Source organism: Lemur catta, chromosome 20 (genome assembly GCF_020740605.2).
Source record: "Lemur catta isolate mLemCat1 chromosome 20, mLemCat1.pri, whole genome shotgun sequence".
Lineage (NCBI taxonomy): Eukaryota > Metazoa > Chordata > Mammalia > Primates > Lemuridae > Lemur > Lemur catta.
The window spans coordinates 3,055,925-3,079,001 of NC_059147.1; the positions used below are offsets into that span (position 1 = coordinate 3,055,925).

At 51.0% G+C, this 23,077-nt stretch overlaps 1 protein-coding gene and 1 non-coding gene across 5 annotated transcripts in view; both read right to left on the bottom strand.

Annotated features, from left to right (window-relative positions):
- MYLK3 (myosin light chain kinase 3) overlaps positions 1–23,077 on the bottom strand; it is a 63,657-nt gene that overhangs the window by 40,289 nt on the left and 291 nt on the right. The window contains exons 1-3 of one of the 4 annotated variants that reach the window (XM_045533341.1): positions 12,008–12,587; positions 5,947–6,037; positions 3,959–4,394 (exon numbers count right to left, since the gene is read on the bottom strand). The exons of 1 other annotated variant lie outside the window; for it this stretch is intronic. In XM_045533341.1, coding sequence (XP_045389297.1) covers positions 3,959–4,394; positions 5,947–6,037; positions 12,008–12,484 — 1,004 coding nt within the window. In that variant the 5' untranslated portion in view covers positions 12,485–12,587. Of the gene's footprint in view, positions 1–3,958; positions 4,395–5,946; positions 6,038–12,007; positions 12,588–23,077 lie in introns of those variants that run through there. 2 more of the 4 variants (XM_045533342.1, XM_045533343.1) reach the window with 2 other exon arrangements.
- On the bottom strand, positions 22,713–22,816 carry LOC123625581. The gene has a single exon (XR_006730583.1). It is a non-coding gene; the product is annotated as a U6 spliceosomal RNA (small nuclear RNA).

The following is a 23,077-nucleotide window of genomic DNA, read 5'->3' on the forward strand; positions in this document are numbered from 1 at the left end:
TTACTTTAATTCATCTCAAAAAGTGGTTCTTTCTGGCTAAGTCCAAAGTTGGCTTCTTCCAGTAAAGTCATGGAAAGTCCTGACAAACCCATTTGAATACTGGTTTCTACTATCTTTGGAGATTATATACCACTGGACTAAAACAAAACAAACTTCCAGGACTTTAATTTTAAGTAGAAAATTGATATGACCCATGAGTATAGCTAACTCAACCTCATGAGACCGAACTAATTTTCACAAAGAGACTCTTTATTTAAACATTACTAGTTCTTTTGACAAATTTTAAGTAAATAGCAAGTTTCCCTGATCTCTGGGACCTTAAAACCATGGAATTTGCCAAAGCCCTGTTCAAATATCCTCTCTCTAGGCCCAGGGACTAGCTCAGAAGAAGGGGGAGTAGGAGATTGTAAGGGCCAATTCTGAGGGATGGAATTAGTTTAGACCCACCAGATCAAGGAGGGACACACAGAAGCCTAAAGGAATACTAACTAAAATACTTTGTTTCAGACCTCATGCTGCAAAGATACATCCCAATTGTAAATTTGTTTTTCCTGCTTCCTATAGACAGAACTTCTTGAGTATAATTTTTCTCAGTTATGGATTTATACAAAAGGAAATATAATGAGTAATTTATCAGCCACCTTAGTATAAATTACTAAAGAGACTAAAATATTGTGACACAGTAAGTCTCTAAATTCCCTTAGTTTAAATGTTAATGATGCTTACATTTGCTACGAGTCTACCACTAAGCCCAAGAATATAATAGCTCAACACTTACAGGTAAATTAGTCTTGTAGCCTTGCCTTTGGCATTTTGGATTTTACTCTTATGTCACCTAGCGAGTTTTAAAGTGTTGATGATTGCCTGTCCACCTCCAGTCCTGTTTGGCCTAAAATATTTAACTGGCTGTAAGCCCCCTTTCGGCTCTTCAGTCCTCTTGGCCAGAAGGGTCCCACCGAGGGACTGGATGGACCCAGGACAGGTACCCACAACATCCTGGCAACGGATGGGACAAAATGAAAGTTTGGGCATAGATGCTGCCTCTGACATATCTTGGCCAAAAGGGGCGAATTGTGAACTAAAATAAAATTTTAAGGCTCACTTCCCCCCCACACCCCCCACACACCAGTTGACTAAATGGACCCCCTCGTGGCCAAAAGGAATATCCTAAAACTAAATTGCCTGCCAGGAGGAAGGAGGTCAGACATATCTTATCATGCCCCCTCCCTTCTTGGGGACATCCTTTGTAACCCATTAACAGGCCTAAGGGTATGCAAGACAAACGTACAGGTCCTCAATTTATGCAACAAGCATATGTCTGGTGGCTCATCTCTCTGATAAACAGCAAGTATGTTAAAACATTCCAAGCCTTTAGACAAAGCTTTCTTTCTTTAGCCAATTACAAGCCAAAGAATCGTTAAACCCACCTGTAACCTTGAAAGCCCCCGCTTCCAGAGGGGCCACCTTTTTGGGCCAAAACAATATATGCCTCCCACGGATTGATTTATGACTTTCCCTGTAACCCCTGTCTCCCTGTAATGTATAAAACCAACTGTAGCCCAGCCACAGCCAGTCCACTTGCTCAAGGCCTCTTGGCCGTGGCTCCGGGTCATGAGCCTCAAATTTGGCTCAGAATAAATCTCCTTAAAATTATTTTACAGAGTTTGGTTTTTTTTTCCGTTGACAGGTGAAAACAACCCAAATATCCACTGACAGATTAATGGGTAAGCAGAATGTGGTAAGTACATACAATGGAATATTAATACCATCCAGCCTTCGAAAGGAAGGACATCTGACACACAGGACAACATGGTGGACCAGAGGGCATTATGCTGAGCGAAACCAGCCAGCCACAAAGACACACACCGAGTGGGCCCGGAGCCCGGGCCTGGAGAATTCCCACGGGAGCGGCGCCCCGGGGGAGGGGACAGGCAGGGACCGGCGCGGGGCGGCGCGGCTCCGCAGGACGCCAGCACTCTGGGGGGCTTTCGGCACAGTGTAAACACACTTGATGCTACCGTAATGTACATTTAAAATGGTTACGATGGTAAATTCTGTTATGTGTTTTTTATGATAAGGAAAAAAAAAAGAAAGATAATAGCAAGGCCTTTCTTCAGCGGCTGGAAGCCCGTCCCCTCCCTGGGCCGCGGGACTTGCGAGATGCGCTTGTCCCCGGGCGCTTCCGCGACACTCGGGCTCTGTCCACAGCCACGCACCGGGCCCGAGGCGGAAATCCCTCCAACTCTGCGCCCCTTGGGACTGAGAACGGGTCGGTGACGACAGGGTAGGGTAGGAAGGATGACATCCAGGCGAAGCCACTCCAAACCTGGCTCCGGCCTCGTCCCAGACTGGGGGCAAGGGAAGCTGCCGCCGGCGTGTTGCTGGAGGAGCAGCCGGGGGTCCCCCCAGAGCGCAGCGGTCACCGCTCCCCTGCTCTTCACACCCGGGGGGCAGGGCTGACCCCAAAGCCGCTGCCACCCGGGTCCACGCCACTCCGTCCGCAGCCGCGCTGCCCGCTGCGCAGCACACTGCGGTGGCCTTGCCTGTCACCCCAGCTCTGCGCCACCAACCCAGATACGGCCTCAGGGTCCTCTACGAGGGCAGCCACCGCCCATCAGAGCTGACACTTGATTTCAAAACCGATTTTCCTCAAAATATACCCCGGTCCCGGGTGAGGAAGGGCAGATACTGAAGTCCCCACGCTGAGACCGATGCAGGTCTAGGGGCTGAAATTCAGCTCGGGGCTGTAACTGAGTCTTCTTACTCAGAATCTCTTTGGGGTCTCTAACAAGTTCACAGAAAGTTCGCCCCAGGCCGAGATTCCACATTTGGAGCTCTGGCCTGGACCCAGGGACGCCTGCCAGGAATCTCTCCCTCTGGCTTGTTAGGTCTCCTGGGAGGCTCCCATTTCCTTCCAGAACAAAGGCAAACACACGATCTGGGTTTCTCTGCCAGTCACCACAGCAAACAGACACCAGCTCGCCTCCCCGGGCCAGGTCTCAGGGCAGCCCAGGGCCGGAGACGCCAGGCCCCTCCGGATAGCAACGGTGCCGTCTGCGGCTGCCCTGGGCCCGGGAGGCGCTGCCCACAGGGCAGCAGGTTGTCACTCTGCACCGCGTCTGCCCAGGGCCCGGGGCTGCGTCCCCAGGGTCCGGGCGGCTGCCACAACTGCGCCTCCAGAACCTCTAGTATAATCCTCCTGAAAGCCCCGGAGACTCGGCCTGCCCTGACCTCCCACCTCCGGGCGCCAGGCCTTCCTTCCCGCCCCAGAGGAGGCAGGACGGTGCAGTGGCTGGGGACACAGATTCTGGAGCCCGGTAACCTGGATTCGGATCTCAACTCTATGAATCTCTAGCTGTGTGGCCCTGGGAGCCCGCGTTTCCTCACCAATAAAATGGGGACGACAACCACGTTCACCTCCTGGGGATATTAGGGGACTATAACGAGATGGTGCTGGCAGAATGTTTGGCCAATGCCCAGCATGTTTAGCTGTTATTATTGATCTAAGAGCTCGTCATTCTCAACCCTGGTCCCCTTGGTAATCCAGGAGGGGAGAAGATAAAAAAAAAAAAATCCAATGCTTGAGATTCATTACAGGCCGATTAAATCAGAATCTCTAGGAATCTTTATTTTTTAAATTCTCTCCACATTATTGCTTGAGCTCAGAGATTCAAGACCATCCTGGATAATTATAGCAAGACCCCCCTCTCACAAATCCCAAATAGACAGATAGATAGGTAGATAGATAAATCCCCCCGGTAATTCCAGTGGCCAACAGGGGAGAACCAGTGCTCTGAGCTCCCAAACACTGGGCCTGGGCCCTCTCCTGTCTCCTCACAAGGCCAGCCCAGCACTGTGCACACAGCGGGCACTCAGTGCATGTAGCTGGCCCACTGGCTCCAGCTGAGAGGCTGCAGTTGCTTCCTCCCCTTGCCCAGCCTGGAAGAGCACCGCTTACCTTGGCGGAGTTTCTCCGTCACTGTGAGCTGCCCTGGCCTGGCCTGGCAGCCCCGGAGGCCCCCGGAGTTGGGGGCTGGGCCCTGAAGCCAGGCTCATGCCCTCCTCGGAGGGCCTAGGGTCAGGCCTGCCGGAAGACGCTCCTTGTCCAGTACTTCGTGGAACCTCTTGGCTGGTGGGTACCTCACCAACCCTGTCAGGTGCCACAGACAATTCTGGGCCAATCCCAGGGCGTTCGCTGGAAGTCTCAGGAGCTTTGGCCCCCACCTCTGTGGGGAGCAGCAGGTGGCCAGGAGGCACCTGGCCTGGGCCAGGAAGGCCATCGCCCTGCCCTGGTGAGGCCTCTTCTGGGATGAGGTGGTCAGCTCCCATCCATGAAGCGCTGACCAGGGGCAGCTTCGCCACTGTCCCCTCTGGCAGGTCCACCTTCTGGCTCTCTATAGGAAAACAGGCAGGATGAACATGCACTCCCGTGTGGGGCTGCCACACAACGGTGCAAAGAACATGCACAAGGCCAGTCGGTGCACATGTTTGCAACAGCCTGAGACGGGAAACAACTCTAACGGCCGTCAGGAGGGGCTGCTTGGCCAAACCATTGTACGTGCACACAAGGAGCGCTGTGCAGCCATGGAAAAGGAGAAGCCACTATCTCCAGATGCAGCCAGGGAGTGATCTCAGGGTGCGCTGTGAGTGGAAAACAGTGAGGTGGAGAAGAGCACGCATGGTGTTGTGTTTACCTAAGAAAGGTGTGTGTGTGTGTGTGTGTGTGCGCGTGTGCGCGTGCGCCTGTGCGCAGAACCACTCACAATGTGTCTAAATAGCTGGACCTCAAAGGGAAGATAAGACAAAAAAATTTTAAATGGTTACATATTGGGGGCAGGGAACAAGGATAGGAACTAGACTTCTCTTAATATATCTTGCTTTGTCTATTTGACTTTGGGACCATGTAAATATTAGGCAAAATTATAAAAGGAAATTAAACTTAAAAAAAGTAATCCATTAACATTTAAAGCATTTGAGTACCAAGTTAGTGGCACGGCCCACACAGAAAGGAACTACAGGTGACCCTGGAAAAGCACAGGGCTGAAATGTGCGGGTCCACTTGTATGCAGATTTCCTTCCACTTTTGCGACCCCTGAGACAACAAGATCAACCCCTCCTCTTCTTCCGACTCTGTGAAGATGACCAGGATGAAGAGCTTTATGATGATCTACTTCCACTTAATGAACAGTGAATACATTTTCTCTTCCTTATGATTTTCTTAATAACATTTTCTTTTCTCTAGCTTACTTTATTATAAGAATACAGTATATAATGCACATAACATAAAAATATGTATTAATCAACTGTTTATGTTATCAGTAAGTCTTCCAGTCAACAGGAGGCTATTAGTACTTAAATTTTAGGGGAGTCAAAAGTTATACATGGATTTTTCAACTGTTCAGGAGGTCGGCACCCCTAGCCCCTGCATTGCTCAAGGGTCAACTGTATTCTGAGTGATTTCAAAAGATAGCATTTGAATATACATCTCTAGTGGGGTACACATAAAAGACAAAATAAACTGCAAAAAAAAAAAAAAAAGCAGCCAGGCACGGTGGCTCACGCCTGTAATCCCAGCACTTTAGGAGGGAAGATCACGTGAGGCCAGGAGTTCGAGGCCAGTCTGGGTAACATAGCGAAAACTCGTCCCTACAAAAACTAGAAAAAATTAGCCAGGCATGGTGGTGCACCACTGTAGTCCCAACCAGTCTGGAGGCTGGAAGGAGGATCACTTAAGCCTAGGCATTTGAGGCTGCAACAAGCTGTGATCGTGCTACTACCCCCCCAGCCTGGGTGACAGAGTGAGACCCTGTCACTAAAAAAAACAATAAAAATTAAGAAGCAGCCTAAACAGTTTTTCAGTAATCACATTGTGTGTGGTATTGTTGGCATGTCTGTTCTGAAGCTGTTGTGTATGCAATGTGGGATAACACAAATGCCCCCACTCACCTTCCCACGGCCCCCTGATACCAGCTCGCACACCCCTGGTGCTCAGCGCGTGCTTGGGTTTTGCTCCCTTCTCTTCTGCTTGCTGTTTGTTCTAAAACAACAACCATAAAAACTACCATCATCATCATCATCATCATCATCATCATCCAGGCCACAAATATTTGTTGAGCACCTACCATGTACTGAAGATAAAGGTGCTAGGTTATTGCACACAGTCTCACAGTAACTTAGAGGGCAGACGCTGCTATTACGATTTTAGAGATAAGGACACTGAGGCCTTCTCAAGGTCATGAAACTTAAAAGCAGAGGAGCACAGTGTCAACCCCAGAACCCACGTCCTGGCCAGTGCTCACCGCACTGCTGGTGAAGGGTGGGCCCAGCCCCTGACAGAGGGGTCTAAATGGGCTGGACCTCGACCAGCGATGGAAAATAAACTTAATCTTAAAATATCAAGTCAGGTCAATCGGTCGTGGTCACTGGTTAGGGAGAAGAGTGCCGGGATCAGTGCGCGTCTACGCGGCAGCCGGGCGGGCGGATCTCACGGTCGCGCCTCCACAGCCCGGCGGGCGCCCCGGAGCACAGGCTCTCGAGCAAGACTTGCTGGTTTGAACCTCACCTTCACCACTTGGCCGAAGTCCTTAACTTCTGCACATTTCACTTTTCTCATCTACAAATTGGGTTAATAACATCTGCCTTGTAAAGTTTGTGGGAGGATTTGGGAGGTTAATTTGTGGAGTGTCCTAAGAAGCATGCCCAGCACAGAGCAGGCGCTCAGTAGCCAGCGATTCTGTCCCGCCTGAGATCAAGAGCCATCAGCGCTAGATGAGCCCACTGTAAGGATGCCCCGCGCCAGCCCGGAGAAGCCCTCGGCAGCCTGTCCGACTCGGAACGGCCCACACCAGACCAGATCAGGCCTGGCGAGCGCAGCCTTTACCCTCCAGCGGCTGCAGCTGACGAACATGCTCAGCGTGGCCCAGCACTAAGCTGTCAAGCAGATTTTTCTAGACGGTGTGACCTCTTGCTGGGTCCCCATGGTGCTTCCGGGTGTTTTGAGCCCTTGACTGGTAAAGTCCCTAAGACGACTCCTGGCACATGTCACAGCAGCAGCTCTGGTCACATCTCAGAGCCTGGGCAGGGGCCCCAGGCACAGGGTACTCACCGGTAAAGCCCCTCCTTCTGCCTTGGCCACACGGGCCCTTAACTGGGAACGCAGAGAACAAAAGCATCTCAGGACACATTTTCTCGGGCAGGCATAACATTTAAAAAATTTTAATTTGTTTTCAACATTTAAAATGTAGGAAATTTTTACATTAAAGTTGTAGAATCCCTTTTGGGGTGATAGAATTGTCCTATATTTTGATTGTGGTGCTGGTTACACGGGTGTATACATTTGTTGAACCGTATATTTAAAATGTACGTCAGACGGGCATGGTGGCTCATGCCTATAACCCCGGGGCTTTGGGAAGCCAAGGCGGGAGGATCACTTGAGGCTGGGAGTTGGAGGCTGCAGTGAGCTGTGATGACACCACTGCGCTCCAGCCTGGACAACAGAGTGAGACCCTGTCTCAAAAAAAAAAAAATGTGCATAGGTTGTGTGTTTGTATGCAGTTTATTGTAGGTAAACTATACTTTAATAAGATAATTATTATTTAATTAATATACCTTAATAAAACCAATTAGAAAAAAATTCTAGGTTCTCAGCTTCTCTTGAAAAAATGTGAAGATCTGGCAACTGTAGGCCCAAGCGGCAAAAATCAGCTAGGGCAGTCCCTCTAACTGGGGCACTGTAGTCCTCACCTCTCCTAAATGCCTCTCTGACCCTCAGGCTGAGGGTTGGTCCCACCATCTTTCCCACACTGTGCCTGCTTCCCTCAATCTTATCACCTGCTCATCCTTTGGGATTCTGGGACACCGAGCTTTGCCCTCTGAAGGGTGAGGACACTGCACACAGAGAACACACAGCTCAGCACTGGGCACCTGGTAGGCACTTCATAAACAACGCGAGCTGCTGTTATCACGATTATCACCAGCGTCATCAATGTGGCCCAGACCCCCTGCTCAGCAGATAGCTCTCCTTTATCCTCCTTCTGCAGGCTCTGTCCTGCCACCCCCGTAGCTGGGGGAACTGGAGGCATTATCGCGGATGTCCTCCTATTTCACCCCACGGTGAAGGGATTTGTACAGACTGTCCTTTGGCAGACCTTGTTGGGCTCAAACTGTCCTCTCCTTCCCTCTGACTTTAGTGTAGGCAGGCACACACAAACACACACGTACACACACAACATGCAGCTGGCCTGTCCTCAGGACTCAAGCTTTTCTGGTCTCTGCCTTGTCTACGGATCCAGAAGAAGCAAAAGAGACCTCGAACCCCATTCCAGAGGACTGAACAGTCTGACTGTGACTCCAGCCCACCCCGGCCAGATAGGTTCGGTCTTGCAGCAGAGAGCACCAGGCTGCTATTATCTAACTCACTGCCGCAAGCAGATAAAGTGCCACTGGACCCTTCAGAAGACCCGAGGAGGACTTTCCCAAAGTCCTGGCACAATTTTCAAATTTAACAGCCAGTGCTAGGATTTAATTCAATTTCTCAGATGACTGCTATGACCCCACTCTGTGGGAAACACAAAGAGGGTCCTAAGAAAGTCTCCATAAAGCATAGTTCTCAGGACTGATGATGTGTCAGATAGCTGTGGCCATGTCTCAGTTCTCTGTCCATTCTCTAAGCCGCTCCTGTGAGATCAGCCCCGGCCTTGGTACACAGAGGGAAGTAGAGGCGTCCTGTCTCAGGCAGCTGACAGCCAGGTGGGGACACGGGGCCCAAACCTGAAGGCAGCTACTGACATGTGTCACATGTGTATTAAACACAAGGACCAGAAGAGATGTCAATTGAGTGCCAGTGGGCAGCACAGACAAGAAATTTTGCAAGAACTCAGAAAAGAGAAAGTTCTAAGACCCCCCCCCCAGAAATGCCTAAACATTTGCCACACGTACGATAGCTAACTTCAGTAATAACGAAGCACTCTTACAAATCAATAAGAAAAAGGCAAAGAAAAAAAAAAAGGAAATAGGGAAAAGGTCATGTGCAGGCAGTTCACAGAAAATACAAAAGGTTTTAAACCTATGAATGATATTCACTCTTCTAGTGAAAGAAATATAAATGAAAGCTGCAAGATATACCATTCTATCTACTTTTGGTTATACTTGGAAATTTTCCATAACAAAAAGTTTTAATTTTTTTATGAATTCAAAAGAAGAAGCTTTAAGAGACATATAACTAATTGCCTTGTCTGGATCTGATTGAAATAAACTATAGAAATTTTTTTTTTTTTTTTTTTTTTTTTTTTGAGACAGAGTCTCACTCTGTTGCCTGGGCTAGAGTGAGTGCCGTGGCGTCAGCCTAGCTCACAGCAACCTCACTACTCCTGGGCTCGAGTAATCCTGCTGCCTCAGCCTCCCGAGTAGCTGGGACTACAGGCATGTACCACCATGCCCGGCTAATTTTTTCTATATATATATGTTTTCAGCTGTCCGTATAATTTCTTTTCTATTTTTAGTAGAGACGGGAGTCTCACTCTCGCTCAGGGCTGGTCTGGAACTCCTGAGCTCAAACAATCCTCCCGCCTCAGCCTCCCAGAGTGCTAGGATTACAGGCGTGAGCCACCGTACCCGGCCAACTATAGAAATTTTTAAAAGTATAAGATGATTAGGGAAATTTGAACACTGACTTTGATAATACTAAGAAGTTATCATTCTCTTTTTAGGTATGGTAACGGTATCATGACTATGTTTTTAAAAAGAGCCCTTATCTTTTAAATATAAATACTGAAACATTTATGTGAAGAAACATTTATGGAAGAAATGATCCCATGTTTCATATTTCCTTCAAAATAATCTGGAAGTGGGTGAGGAATAGACAAAACACCTTGGCCTCCAGTTGATGGCGGAAACTGGCAAATGGGCTCACAGTGTCCATTATCTTAATCCTTATTTTTAGAAATGTGTAAAATCGTTCATATTAAAATGTTACGAAAACACATGTACAACGAGATCTGATTTTTCATTCACTGGACAGGCAAACGCAAAAGCATTCTCATACGTCACTGGTAGGAGACAAAACTGGAGTAACTTCTTTGAAGGTTGGTTTGGCTTTATCTATACAAACTACCCTTTGGCTTAGCATTTCCACTGCCAAGAGCATGTCGTGCAGGTACACTCACATTCATGTTCAAAAACGTGCACAGACATACACAGATGGTCACTGCGTCATTATTCAGAACAACTAAAAATCAGAAACAATACAAACAAACAAGGATACAGGACTGGTCAAAAAATTACAACGCATGCCCCCAAATGAAGCATTCCACAACTTTAAGAAGCAAAAATGAGGAAGCTTTCTAGGTACAAATATGAAACAATGCCAAAAATACATTAAATTAAAAAAAAATCAAAGCCAGAACATGTGAATAATATTCAAGTTAAAACAGAACAGAGAGGTGGTGTGTATAGCAATGTGCTTGTAGATACACAGCGGTATCTGGAAGGATCCAGAGGAAACCGGTACCTATGACTGCCTGGGGGGTTGGGCTGTTGTCCTGGGGACTGGAGGATGGCCTAGGAGGGGGCTGTATGCTCTTTATGCGACATAATTTTTTTTACCATGTGCATATTAAATAAATTTCCTTGTTTGATGCTGTTGATTAGATTCATTTTTATCAGATTATATTCACGCCTTGGTATCCACAGGGATTGGTTCCAGGGCCCCCCTCACATACCAAAATCTGCAAAGTCTCAGATCCCTGATGGGAATGGCAGAGTATTTGCATATAACCTACACACACCCTCCCAAACACTGCAGATCTTCTCTAGGTTGCCTATAACACCTAATACCGTGTAAATGCTATGTAAGCAGCTGTTATACTGCATTGCTCAGGGCATAACGACAAGAAAGAAAAGCCTGTACACGCTCAGCACAGACACAGCCATCGAGGCCAAAGCACATTTTCCACCCACTGTTGGTGGGACGCGAGGATGCGGCCGGCCCGTGCAGACATGGAGGGCGGACCGTGTCGGATTGATTTTCTTCTTTAAAGCTGAGGTTGGTGATCAGTGGTAAGAGCAGTGGATCACATCTCCCCTGCAGGCTAAATTCTCAGGGACGGCTGCATCGACAGCAGGGAGCCGGGGTGGCTGCGGCAGTGTGAGCTCTGGCCCGGGCTACTGGGAGGGAGGCGCATCCCTGCCCGCCTGCCTCAGCCTCGGTAGCCGACACAAGACCCCTTGCGACCCCAGCCCCTCTCCGGCCAGAGGCGGGTGGGTAACTGCGGATCTGAAACGCTGGCTCCATGTGGTCTGAGTGCTGCTGAGAGGCTGACCCTTAGCTGTTCCCAAACAGGGTGTTCCCTCTACACACACCAGCGCCCCAACCCTCTCCCAGCAGCCAAGCTTCCATTTGCCAGCAAGCTTGATTATGCAACCCTTAGGAACAGCGCTGCCAGAAATGCCACCTTCCAGCCCCAGGCTCCGGCTCCTGCCTGTTGGCCCCCTGGGTCACCATCAGCACTCGTCCCCACAGAGCTGCACACTCCGCCCACTCTGGGGCAGAAAGCACAAGGCTGGGGACAGGAAGTGGGGCTTGGGTTTCTGAGCAGGGGCTCTGTCAGGTCAAACTGACCTCTTTCTACTTGTCCCCACCCCAGGAGTGCCGGAGCAGAGAGGAGCCCAAGAGGAAGAGAAGCCATGGTGGTATCAAGCCTCCTCTCCCAAATCAGTTTGCACCCCACTTCTAGTTTTCTTAGAGCTGCCCGAGGCCCCACAGTCCTGGCCAGGGCACCGCCTCTTCCTTTCCCTGGGGGGAGTGGCGGCCGGTGTCCTGCTGGAAACCCACTTACGACCTGTAAGGTCCAAGCGCTCCTTTCCCCACCAACAGCTCACACAGGAAGCATGACAAGGGGCCAGCATCCTTCCGGCATCCTTCCGGCTCTCCTAAGACTAGCTGCCTGGCCAGCCTCCCCACCAGGCCCTGGGCCCCCTTTCCAGCCAGGACAGGGAAGCAGGAACAAACCTCTTCGGGGCCATCAGCCAGGCTGCCTTTCCTGCAGGGGACACTCCCTTGCATGACGAAATCCACCACCTTTGAGTTCTGGAACGTGGCCCCCACCAAAGCGATGGCCCTGTCCACAGCCACCACCATCCTGAAGAGGGCTTCGAGCCTGGCGCTGTGCTGGGCGGCGTCCTGCCGCACGGCCCTCACCAGCTCCAGGACCTCCGGCCACCCGGCCTGAGCATCAGCCGAAGGGGCACCGTTGGCCCCCGCCGGGCCCAGCGCTCGGGAGGCCTCCAGCCGGTGCAGGCCTTGCTCCAGGTGGGCCATGCCTTGGCACATGCCCTGCAGTTTCTCTGTGACGTCTTCTTGGAAACGCAAGAGTCTGTCAACCTTCTCGTTCAGCACGTTAAGCTTTTTGTCCATGGCGGTTAAGCAGGCCTTGCCCAACACCGGCAGCCCCCGGGGCCCCAGACTCTCCTTGGCGGCTCCTGACATCCTGACGCAGGCTTGACACGGGCAAGCAGAAGAGCCGCGGCCCTCTGGCTTTCCCTGCGCTGGCAGTGCCTGGAAGTTCACCGTCCTCGATAGCTGACGTCCCCGTCCCCTCCCCACAGCACCGACTCACACGGCCGCCGGGTTCTCTGTGCCTGTGCTTTGCTTATCTCCCGCCCTGCCACGGCCGCAGGCGACAAGCTGAGTTTGGCCCAGGCCCTTCTCCTTGGGGCCCCTTTGACATCACGGCAGCATCTGACATTCCTCTCTGAGAGGCTGCTGACGGGCAAACATTTTAGGCATCTGCCCAGGGTAGGCAGGGACTCGTGTAGCTGGAGCCGAAGGTCGGAAGGAAAGGGCTTCCAGGTGCGGACACTCGCGGAGCTGGACTCAAGACAGAGCAGGACCATCAGAGGCCCGAAGCACTGAGGCCACACGCGCACCGAATTTACAATAAAAAGCAAGACCCAAACAAAAGAAAATGTGAGACCATTCGACAAAGTGCTGACTTTTGCTATGATGAAAATTTTCATGCATCTGTAAATTAAAAACAAATTTTGGGTGCTCCTACTTTGCTGATGCCAAAAACATGTGTTCAGACTGCCCGTGGGGTAGCCTGCAGGCGCCTCCCCACACAGGGCCCTCGGCCACCGGTCACTGGTGCCTAAAATAGAACCGAGGGACAGTGGCCTAGGCTGCTCGCCAAATGCCATCCCAGGGTCCTGCTCCTTGCCGAGCCCGCTGGGGACACTCTCCAGAGACCCCTGTTTCCCCAGTAATGACTATGCCGGCGCTGGACACCCAATTTCTAAACTGAAACAGATTCACCAGGGCCCTCGAGAGCAACAGGGCCTGTGTTTCCTGTGATTTCCAAACATTTTAGCCTCAGAAACCCTTAATTCTAATGAAAATTTTTACAGACGCATCAGTAAATAAACCAGACACAAGCAGAGATGCTCGGGTTGTCACCGAGGTGGGGAACACAGGGGCGCCTCAGAGTCCCCAGGATGTCACAGAGCCATCTGTTTTACCCAGGCTTCACCCAGTCCCTCCTCAGGAGAAAGCAAGGCCCGGAGGGGGACAGCCGTCCCAGGTCACCGGGCACACGGCCTCCTGAGGACGGTTCAGCCATGTGCAGTGCCGGTGCTGAGGAGGGGGGCTTTAGTGTCCCTCTGAGCTTTCCCCTTCTGAATAAAAGCAATTATGATAAACTCTGATCAGGAAATTTGACATCCAAAAGCACTGTTAGGTGGTTTTGCAATTTAAGCCACAGCTAACTATCAATACAAGGCTCTTGCTGTGCAAACGCAGTTTGAGCACAGTCCCTTCTGCCTGTCCCTCTGTGCCCTGAGTGGCCTGCACAGAAATCCAAACCCATTTGGGGGAGCACAACCCTGGGCGCTGTCGGCAGAAGGACCTGGAGCGTGCTCCAAAGAGCACTGGTCTGTACGTTCGCTGTGATTTCAAACAAATGCACAAATACAAAGTCTCCTTGGAAAAAGAAATTTTGGTAGTAACACCGTGCCCCGGCCCCTCTTGGACATTCACTGTGCACCTCAGTGGGGCCTCATCTGCCATAGCCAAGAAACCTGCATCTGGCACCATTTCCCCACGCTTCACACCTCACGCTTCACGCCCCACGCTTCACACCTCACGCTTCACACCTCACGCTTCACACCTCACGCTTCCCTGGGGAACCAGGATTCTCTGGATCAAACCTTGGGAAAGGGCCACTCGGAGAAACCTCTGGAAGTCTAGCACCCAGCCCAATGCCTCTCTCCCAGCTGGTGCCAGTAATGTTTGTGGAGTGAAGTTCCCTCTGGCCTACACAGACAGAGCCCAGCTTCCAGAAGAGACTTCGCTGTTTCTGCTGCCGTGGAGACCACTGGAGCAACCAGCACCCAGGCCAGTCTGGGCTGTTAAAGCCTGGAAAGATACCTTAAAATGTCCAGATGAACCCAAAGGAAACAAATGCCCCAGACACATATTTATATCAAAAGCTAGTTAAATTACAAAAGGATTTGCCCCGGGTCGCCCCTAAGCGACAAGCTTACAGGGCAGCTTATTCACTAGGAGCGAGGCTGCTGCAGCCGCCTCTGCTCTGGAGTCACCCTGAAGCTCCCCGAGGCTAGAATGGGCCTTTTTGGTGCATCCCTTCGTGTGGCATCGAAGGTGGGAGCTAGCGAGGCTGCAGCAGGCAGCGCAAGACCGAGCTGGCCGTCGGGAGAGGAGGCAGGAGCTGGGCTGTCTGAGAACAGCCAACAGAAGCACAGGGCAGGAACCCCGGGCAGTCCCTCTGCGCCCCTCTGGGAGAAAGCCCGGAACACAATGACAGAAGTTTCTGATGAAAGAGTAGCCAGGGGCACCAGCTCTGAACCCCTTGCGTTCCCCAGCCCGCAGGAGAAATGTCTGAGCACGCGGTTCCCTGGGGCCGAAGTGCGGATTCTTTCCACCCTCCCAGGGGACACGCTGCAGCACGCTGTGGGCACTGCTTTCGGGGCAATGGTGACCAGAGGTCAGGGAGGCCTTCCACCCCTCAAGCCAAGAGAACAAGACCAGAGAAGAGGCAGCCGAATGGGATCAACACAGAGCAGCAAATCCAGTAACACCTCATCTTTCCTGGGTGAGGACAGGGCAGCTGATCCACTCCTCTGCTTGCCCTGGGGTGGGGTTAGTGTGCACTGAAACCTAAGATGCTTCCCTGGCCTTCTGGTGACGTTACAGTCTCGGGATCATGGGGTGACAGGGATGGCAACATCCTCATCTTAAAATGGTATCAAGGCTCTGACTCACTGTGCAAGACTGAACTCCCACATTTACCTGCATCCCCTCCAGAGACCTGGTTAAAGTGGCAGTAAGGGAAGAAAACAAATACACACCTTGAACGACAAAGAGCATGGAAGAGGAGCCATTGGCACGTGAGCATCATCAATGAATTTCTGGAAGATGAAAAGCTGTTGGAGGAGAGGTAACTGGAGAAACATGAAAAAGAAAACCAAAGCCTTACTTTCTGCATAGAACTCCAGAGAACCCTGTGGACCGCACCTGGGGTAAACAGGGAGCAGAGACGTAGGACTGAGGAGTCTATCCCCAGACGGTGCCTCCCCTCCTTCCCGTCACCCCTGCACAGAAGACATGACCGGAGCCACCACCCTCCCTGGAGATCACAGGCTGTTTCTGGAGAAACTCAGTGGCCAACAGTACACAACTCCACGCACTGCGCTCGGGGGGCCCTCAGGAGCCTCCCACCGATCATGCTCAACAAAGCTGTCATTTGTAGCCACAGAAAAGTGTAAAAGTCTGTTCTATTCCATCCATTAAAAAAGAAGAGGATGTTATGGACAAAGAACCATAGAATAAAAAAAAAAAAGAGGTCTGAGAAATTAAAAATATACATGCTAAAATTTAAAAATTCAATATAGGGATTAGAAAATAAAGCTAAGATAATGTGCCAGAAAATAGAACTAAAAGATGAAGACATATACATGAGAGAAAAGATGTTAGGCAATGGGTCCAGCTGGTCTCACATCTAATTAATTGAAGTTTCAGGAGGAGAAATGGGAGAAAGAGGGAAGGAATTTATCAAAGAAATAATATAGTTATTATGTAATTTTAGAACACACGCATAAAGAGATTATAAAAGCTCCCTGAAATTTAAAAGAAAAAAAAGTCATATACTACTATGGTTTGAATATTTGTCCCCTTCAAAACTCATGTTAAAATTTAATCCCAATGTGGTAGTATTGAGAGGTGGGGCCTTTAAGACGTGATGGGATCAGGAGGGTTCTGCCCTCATGTATGGATTAATGCATTCGTGGATTAATGGGTTATCATGGAAGTGGGACTGGTGACTTTACAAGAGGAGCGACCTGAGCTAGCACACTTAGTCTCCTCACCATACGATGCCTTGTACTGCTTTGGGACTCTGCACCCACCAGTAAGAAGGAATTCACCAGATGTAGCCCCTCAACCTTGGACTTCTCAGCCTCCATAACTGTAAGAAATAAATTCCTTTTCTTTAAAAATTACCCAGTTTTGGGCATTCTGTTATAAGCAACAGAAAATAGACTAAGACACATACCAAAGAACTGGAACCAAAATGACATCAGATTTCTCACCCTACAAACAGCTGAATGCTGGAAGACAGGCTGGGTATAGAATTCCAGACTGGAAAGCATTTCCCCTCAGAATTCTGAAGACATTGCACCATTGTCAGAGGACAAGATAAAGACTTTTATGATTTGCAAAAATACAAAAATATTTATGCATGCTTTCTAAGGAAGTTGCTTTGAGGATATACTCCTGCGAAATGAAAGAGTAAACAAATTAAAAAAAAAAAAAAAAGAGCTCCAGGAAACAAAAGCTTCAACCTAGGTCCAAAGCTGAAGCAGGAGAAAGGAGAGTCCCCAAAGGAATGACTTCAAGGAGGAAAAAAGCAGTACACACTATAATAAGATTAAAGACACGTAGCAAAACGTTAAAAGCATGGGCCTGAGCATGGAGTTAGACTGGATTTAACTCCTCCCTTTGCCAGCGATCAGTCAGAACTGCGGGGCAGCGTTCACCTGCCCTGAGCCTGCGCTCCCTGGTCTGCACCACGACGATAACACCAACACGCGCACCTCGCGGAGAGCTCGGGGCTCCGTGAGAATGTGCGGAAGGCTTCTAGAATGGTGCTGGACACGTAGGAGGTGCTCAAATGTCAGCCATCAGCATGATGATGGCAGGTAGGGAAAAAAGGGGAAAAAGGAATTAGAGACACCAAGAAATCAGACTTCTTAGAATGAGATTAAAGTACAATAATTAATTTTTTAAAAGTTCAACAATTGATTTTGCAATGAATGATATTTGTAGCCATAATAAGGTAAACCCTTTATTAAGTAAAAACAGAGACACATCTATTGTGAGCGTGGGGGAGGGGCAGTGGAGGGGTGAGAACCAGATCTTCACTTATCTTAATAGGAAGTTAACAGATCATGCACAGAAACTGATAATGAGGAAATATGGAGGCAAATATCAGAAGAAACAGCTAAAAGACTCCAATGTGCTTGCCTCTGGGGACCAGGACAGGCAGCAGATGACGCAGAGCTCAGAGCACAGTATCTAAGGGGCCAAGCGCACGGCACACTCTGTCGTGTGTCTGCATAGCAGGCATGTTGCAGCACGTTGCAGTGAAGGGTCTTGTTCTAACAAAAGCAAATATGACAATTTTCCAAGACAGGGAAGTTGCCCTTTCCTACTTCACGTAAAATGCCACATGGACTTGCTGCATACCTGGCACTTAACTTCTCTGAACACAGCTTGCCTCGTCCTCACAGGAGCTCACCAACAGTGCGATCACCACAGGGCCCGGTGAGTAGCAATGTAAGCGAAGCACTTAGCACGGGGCTGGCACGTGGTGAGCACATGAGAAGGGCAGACGTTATGACTGCCATCCTCCAGGCCAGCCTCGCCTGAGACGATCAGCCCAACACGGCAGCACTGTGCTCAGTCACCTCGTTCTGGGGTGGGCGCAGGAGCAGGCAGCCCCAGGGAACAGCTTCGCAATCCTAAGCGCGCCCCCAGGCCCCTCCCCACATGCACCGTTAGCTGATGTGCACTCAGAAAGTGCAAACGTGTCCTCCGTTAAGCCGAGCTTACTTGAGAAAGAAAATGGAGATGAAAAAGAACCTCCGAACGCTGCACAGAGTTCAGTGAGGACAACGTCAGGGGCAGCTGCCACATGGCACTGTCTACGCACTATACCCCGCATGAACTGGGAAAGGCCCAGGCTGATCATCCCCAGATTGTACCCATAAACCAAAGCTTTCGGCTGATTGAGTTTCTTGGTCCAAGAAGACCCAGGTCTGTGGAACAGTTGTCACCAGGGCTTCCTTAGTCCTGTGATCCTACCAATTGTTCCTCAGCCTCCTACTTCAAAGCACATTGGCCCGGAGCTGCTCTTACCGCAAATATCTGGGTGTAATCCGATGCCCGCTGCTGGCCTCGGGTGCTGGGACCGAGCGGTGCTGGACTGGGGCACAAAGTCCCCATCCTGCAGCCACCAGGGCTGTGCCAACTCTGTGTTTACTCTGCCTGGAGATGGATGCTGCCAAACTGCCTGGAGCACTGGGAATGTGGTGGGCTGGCCGCCGGGATGATTTCTCCAGAACTCAGGCAGCAGCGATAAGCCTGGCATTTCCTCTTATCTCTGACCCTGTCCCAGGCCCCAGAGGCATCCAGAGGCTTCGCTTGGTTATCTGCTTTGCTGGGCTCTATCTGCCTCTCTGGGGGCTGACTTCCTGCATCACTTAGCAAAGTGTCCAGTTGTGAAGCAGACACCGTGTGGTCCAAGGAGGGAGGAAGGGGGGGAAGGAGTCCTAGTGCAAAGCTGACCTGAGTTCAAAACCCAGAATCCTGGTGCAGGGAGCAGGATTTGAGCAGGGGACCCCTGGCTTCCGGTAGCCTCCAGGACAGAGGGACCTCCTGGCCAGCAGCAGATGGCTCAGCCGCCCCGCTTTGCTTCAGTGGGGCTGCTTGACCCTGGCCGGGGCCTGGTCAGTCACCTCCAGGCGGGAAGGGTCCAGCTATTGCCTCCCCAAATAAAACTACTTAAGAAACAACAAAGAGGTGCAGAGCCCACAGAGCCCGGGGCACATGCAGTAGGGGAGAGGGATGACTCCCTGCTTGTGTGTCAAGGAAGGCTCCCTGGCCAGACCGTCCCAGAGGGCCCCGGGAGGGGGGGGCCTCTGCAAGCAGCACTGTGGGGCCACAGCCGGCCTGGCCTCGCTGGCAGGGGTGAGAGAACGGGCTGCAGGCTTTTGACACTCGCCCACAGGCCGCGCTGAGCACTCCGGCCACCCTGCCTTGCTTAGAAGATGCTGCAGCCCTGCGGGGTAGATGACTATGTATCACCCCCACTTGGAGAGGGGAACAATCTGGAGAACTTGAGTGGCTCACCCCAGGCCACGGAATCAGAAAGTCACGGAGACAGAATTCTCACCCCGTGTTCCTGACTTCTACTGTTCTGCCACAGGAGGGATCTCAAGGACTGGAGGTGTCATCTCCCTTATTGTGTGGACTCTGAAGCCGAGAGGGGAAGGACACATGGCGAGTCAACGGCAAAGACGGGACCAATGGTAAAGCCACTGTCCTCAGAGGGACCATGGAACTGCCCTCCCTGCTCTGGGGCTGCAGGCGTGTTCTGGGGGGTAAGACTGGCCGATGCCCCGACAGTGGGGGGCGGTGAGGGGCAGGGGTGCTCAGACACCAATACTGGTTGCTCTTTCATAGTAAAAGGTCCACAGCTCGTCTCGTCCTGGCTGCCCACAAAGGTCATGAAACAACGGCCACAGTGCTGACAGGGCGAGTCACAGAACTGCGCTTGGGAAGGAAACCGGATCAAGCCGGCCTCACTGCAGCAGCAGAGAGGGGACAGCAGCTGCACGGAAACCTCGCCTGTGTGTGGGGCGAGTCCCGCCAGCTCTCCGGTGGCTGCTGGCTTTGCTGCCAGGACCTCACTGTCCTCTGCCTGCGGCACCCTCCGCTGGCGAAGCCTCTTCGTGTCGCCACTTCCTTCCCCACATGCCTAAGCAAGGTCAGATGGAATCAGCCAGAAAATACTAGAGGAGAACAAAAAAGCACCTTCAGGAGCCAAATCCAGATCAGCATTCATTCATTCATTCATTCACTAAGCCTCAACACACACTTAGGAAAAAAATTAAAACATGAATATTTTTTGAGCCAGGCAACTGTGCTCCATCCTCACATAAACTACCTTATTTGCTCCTCACAACAATTCTAGAAGGAAGAAACCGCTATCACTGTTTTCCAGACAAGGGAAGCGAGGCTTGGCGTGAGAAGCTGGCTTGACTGCAGGCAGCGGACCCCAGTGTTTGCGCACAACCGGAAGAAACTAAAACTTTCTGTTTTCGATCTAGAACCTGCCTTTGTCTCCAGGAGGCTGCATTTGCCAGATGCCAGTTTAGAAAACCCAGTTACATCTTCGCGAGTTGGAACCGGGCCGGCCAGTTTCCTGCCAGCACGCCCGCCGGGCTCCCACGGGCGTCGGCGCGGAGCCGGCCTGGGACCGGCTCTACGGCCCGGGCCTGTGGCCACTGCAGACAAGAGGGTTCTGGAAGCCCCCCACCCACTGACACAGAAATCTGAGGCCCTGCTTCACCTGCCCCGGCCGACAGGAATCGGGAAGGAGCTGCAGGCTCTGACGTCGCCGCACTTTCCTCGGCCCGAGCTCTGGCAAACCCTGTGCTAAGCGCGTGGCTGCCATGTCTTATTTGCCCTCAACTGCCAACGCCGGTGACCTCTGACCTCTGCCTGCGCCGCGGGAACCCGACAGTGTGCACGGGAGTGAGGTTAACACGGCGGGACAACAGAGAAAGCGGGACAGTTGCTCACGGCTAGGCACAAAGGACATGAGAGGGACGGGGCAAAGCTGGATGAGACACCCGTGCCCCCCACATCTGCTAAAAAGCAGCTGACCTCTGTCAGGCCCACATACTGTCCCCTCAGCCCATCCCTCCCCTCGGAGGACAGCCCAGTCCCAGGATGTTCTGGTACCAAATCTGAAGAGTTTGTAGCAGAGGTGGGACCTGGGGCTGCACAGAGGAGGACGGGGTGACCTTGGCAGCCACGTCCCAGGAGCGGGGCAGGAAAGAGGGCAGAGACAGACACTGAACAGGGACTGGGGTTCGGGGAGCGACAGACCCTCCGGCAGCCCCAGATGCGAGAGAACGGGTGAGCACAGGAGGAGGGTCTGGAACAGCGTCTGCTGCAGGGTATCGATGGTCGCCGCGAATCTCAGCTGGAGGGCACGGGGGCCAGGGTGGGCTTCTGTGCCCCGTGTCTGCAGAGGCTCAGCCACACGGTGCCAGCGGATTCAGGGCGTAAGAAGGAGGCAAAGAAACTGGGGAGGGCTTCTTGGAGAAAGCAGGACTTGTGAGGGTGAGGCTTGGGGAAGTTGAGGAAAGGCAGCTCTGGTGAGGACACCGAGTAAACAAGGCTCCAGGGGGAGCCGGGCGGGTGCCGGTGACAGGGCAAGGTCGGCCCTCCTTCGGGAGGGGTCCGTGGAGGCCCAGCTCGCTCCGCAGCGGGGATCCTTAAGAGGGTGGGCAGGAAAATGAGGCAGAGACATTCAGACCTGCAGCAGCAAGACGGGGGGAACCATCCTCTGGACCGTTTCGAGGTGGGGAAGTAACACGACAAGTCAGTGCTTGGGAACGAATGGAAGTGATTACCTGGGCAGGTAGGGGAGAGGGACTGACTTGGAGGGGACACAAAGCTGCTTCTGGGATGGAGAGGTTTTCTACCCTGGGTGTTGTCACAAGGGTGTATGTATGTGTTAAAATTCCACAGGCTGTAATATGTGTGTATCGCACTGCATTTAAGTTATGCCCTAATCAGGGCTGGTATGAAAAAAACAGGCATGGAGGATGGATGGGCCTGGCTGGGACGGGCATCCACACAGAAGCAAGTGTTTACCCTGCTGGGAGGGTGCTGTTGCCAAAACACAGGGGCGCTAAGGCAGTGGAGCAACATCTAAGAGAATCAGCCTTGAAGGTGCTTCCGAGGCCCCCATGCCAGCACCCACAGGCCGGCAACAGAAGCAGGACCCTCCCCAGGAGACTGTAAGCTTATAGGATGCTCTTCCCAGACCCAGTAGGTGAGGACCACTCCGAAAACAGGTCACAAAACAGCAAGTACATATGTTAGAATCCCATTTTTGTTTAAAATATACATGTACACCAGTACAGTTAATTTTGCATGGGAGAATTGCAGAGGATCTTTATTTTCTATATTTCATTTATATCTTTTTTCTACTTTTTAAGAAATGAAGTATATGTGTTATTCAACAAAACTTTTTTTCCTATAATAGTCATCATTCACCTAGACCCACAGGAATTATTCTAGACAGCAATATGCACAAGAGAAAGGTTTAATTAACCACAAACACAGAGCAGTAGACTCTCTCAGGACCCCAGTTGACAAAAAACAATGTTTAATAACCATACAGGGTGGTCTGAGGTCAATGGCTGAGACTTAAATGAACAGAAAACATGTACATTTAACAGACTCAGGAGGACTCCTCAGAAGTAGCAAATCCCATGGGGAAAGAGCAGCTATTCCTCTTTGTGCTTTGTTTTCAAAATAGATTCCCCATCTGACTTGGGAAGACATATTCCAGACTCTACATACAACTCATAAACTACATGGTAGAATTAATTTGGGAATTTTGTTTAATATTGAACATTTCACGAATTCGTATGGCATCCTTGTGCAGGGCCATGCTAATCCTCAGTATTATTCTGATTTTAGTGTATGTGCTGCCCAAATGGGCACAATTTGGGAATTTTTTTAATGCAAAGTTGGCAAACATTTGGGAGCAAACACTAAGTACAGCATTCTTCAAGGATTTAAGTGTCGGTATTGGTAATCACAGTGACAGGTAGAAAACAGTTCTGAGGTCTGAATTACACACGCAATTCCCCCAAACCTGCACAAAACCAAAGACAAATGCACACACCTAAATCTGAGAGCTGTTCCTTTTTCTTACTGCTTGTTTGCTTTTGATCAGATTCTCAAAGTGCCTTCTGCTCTACA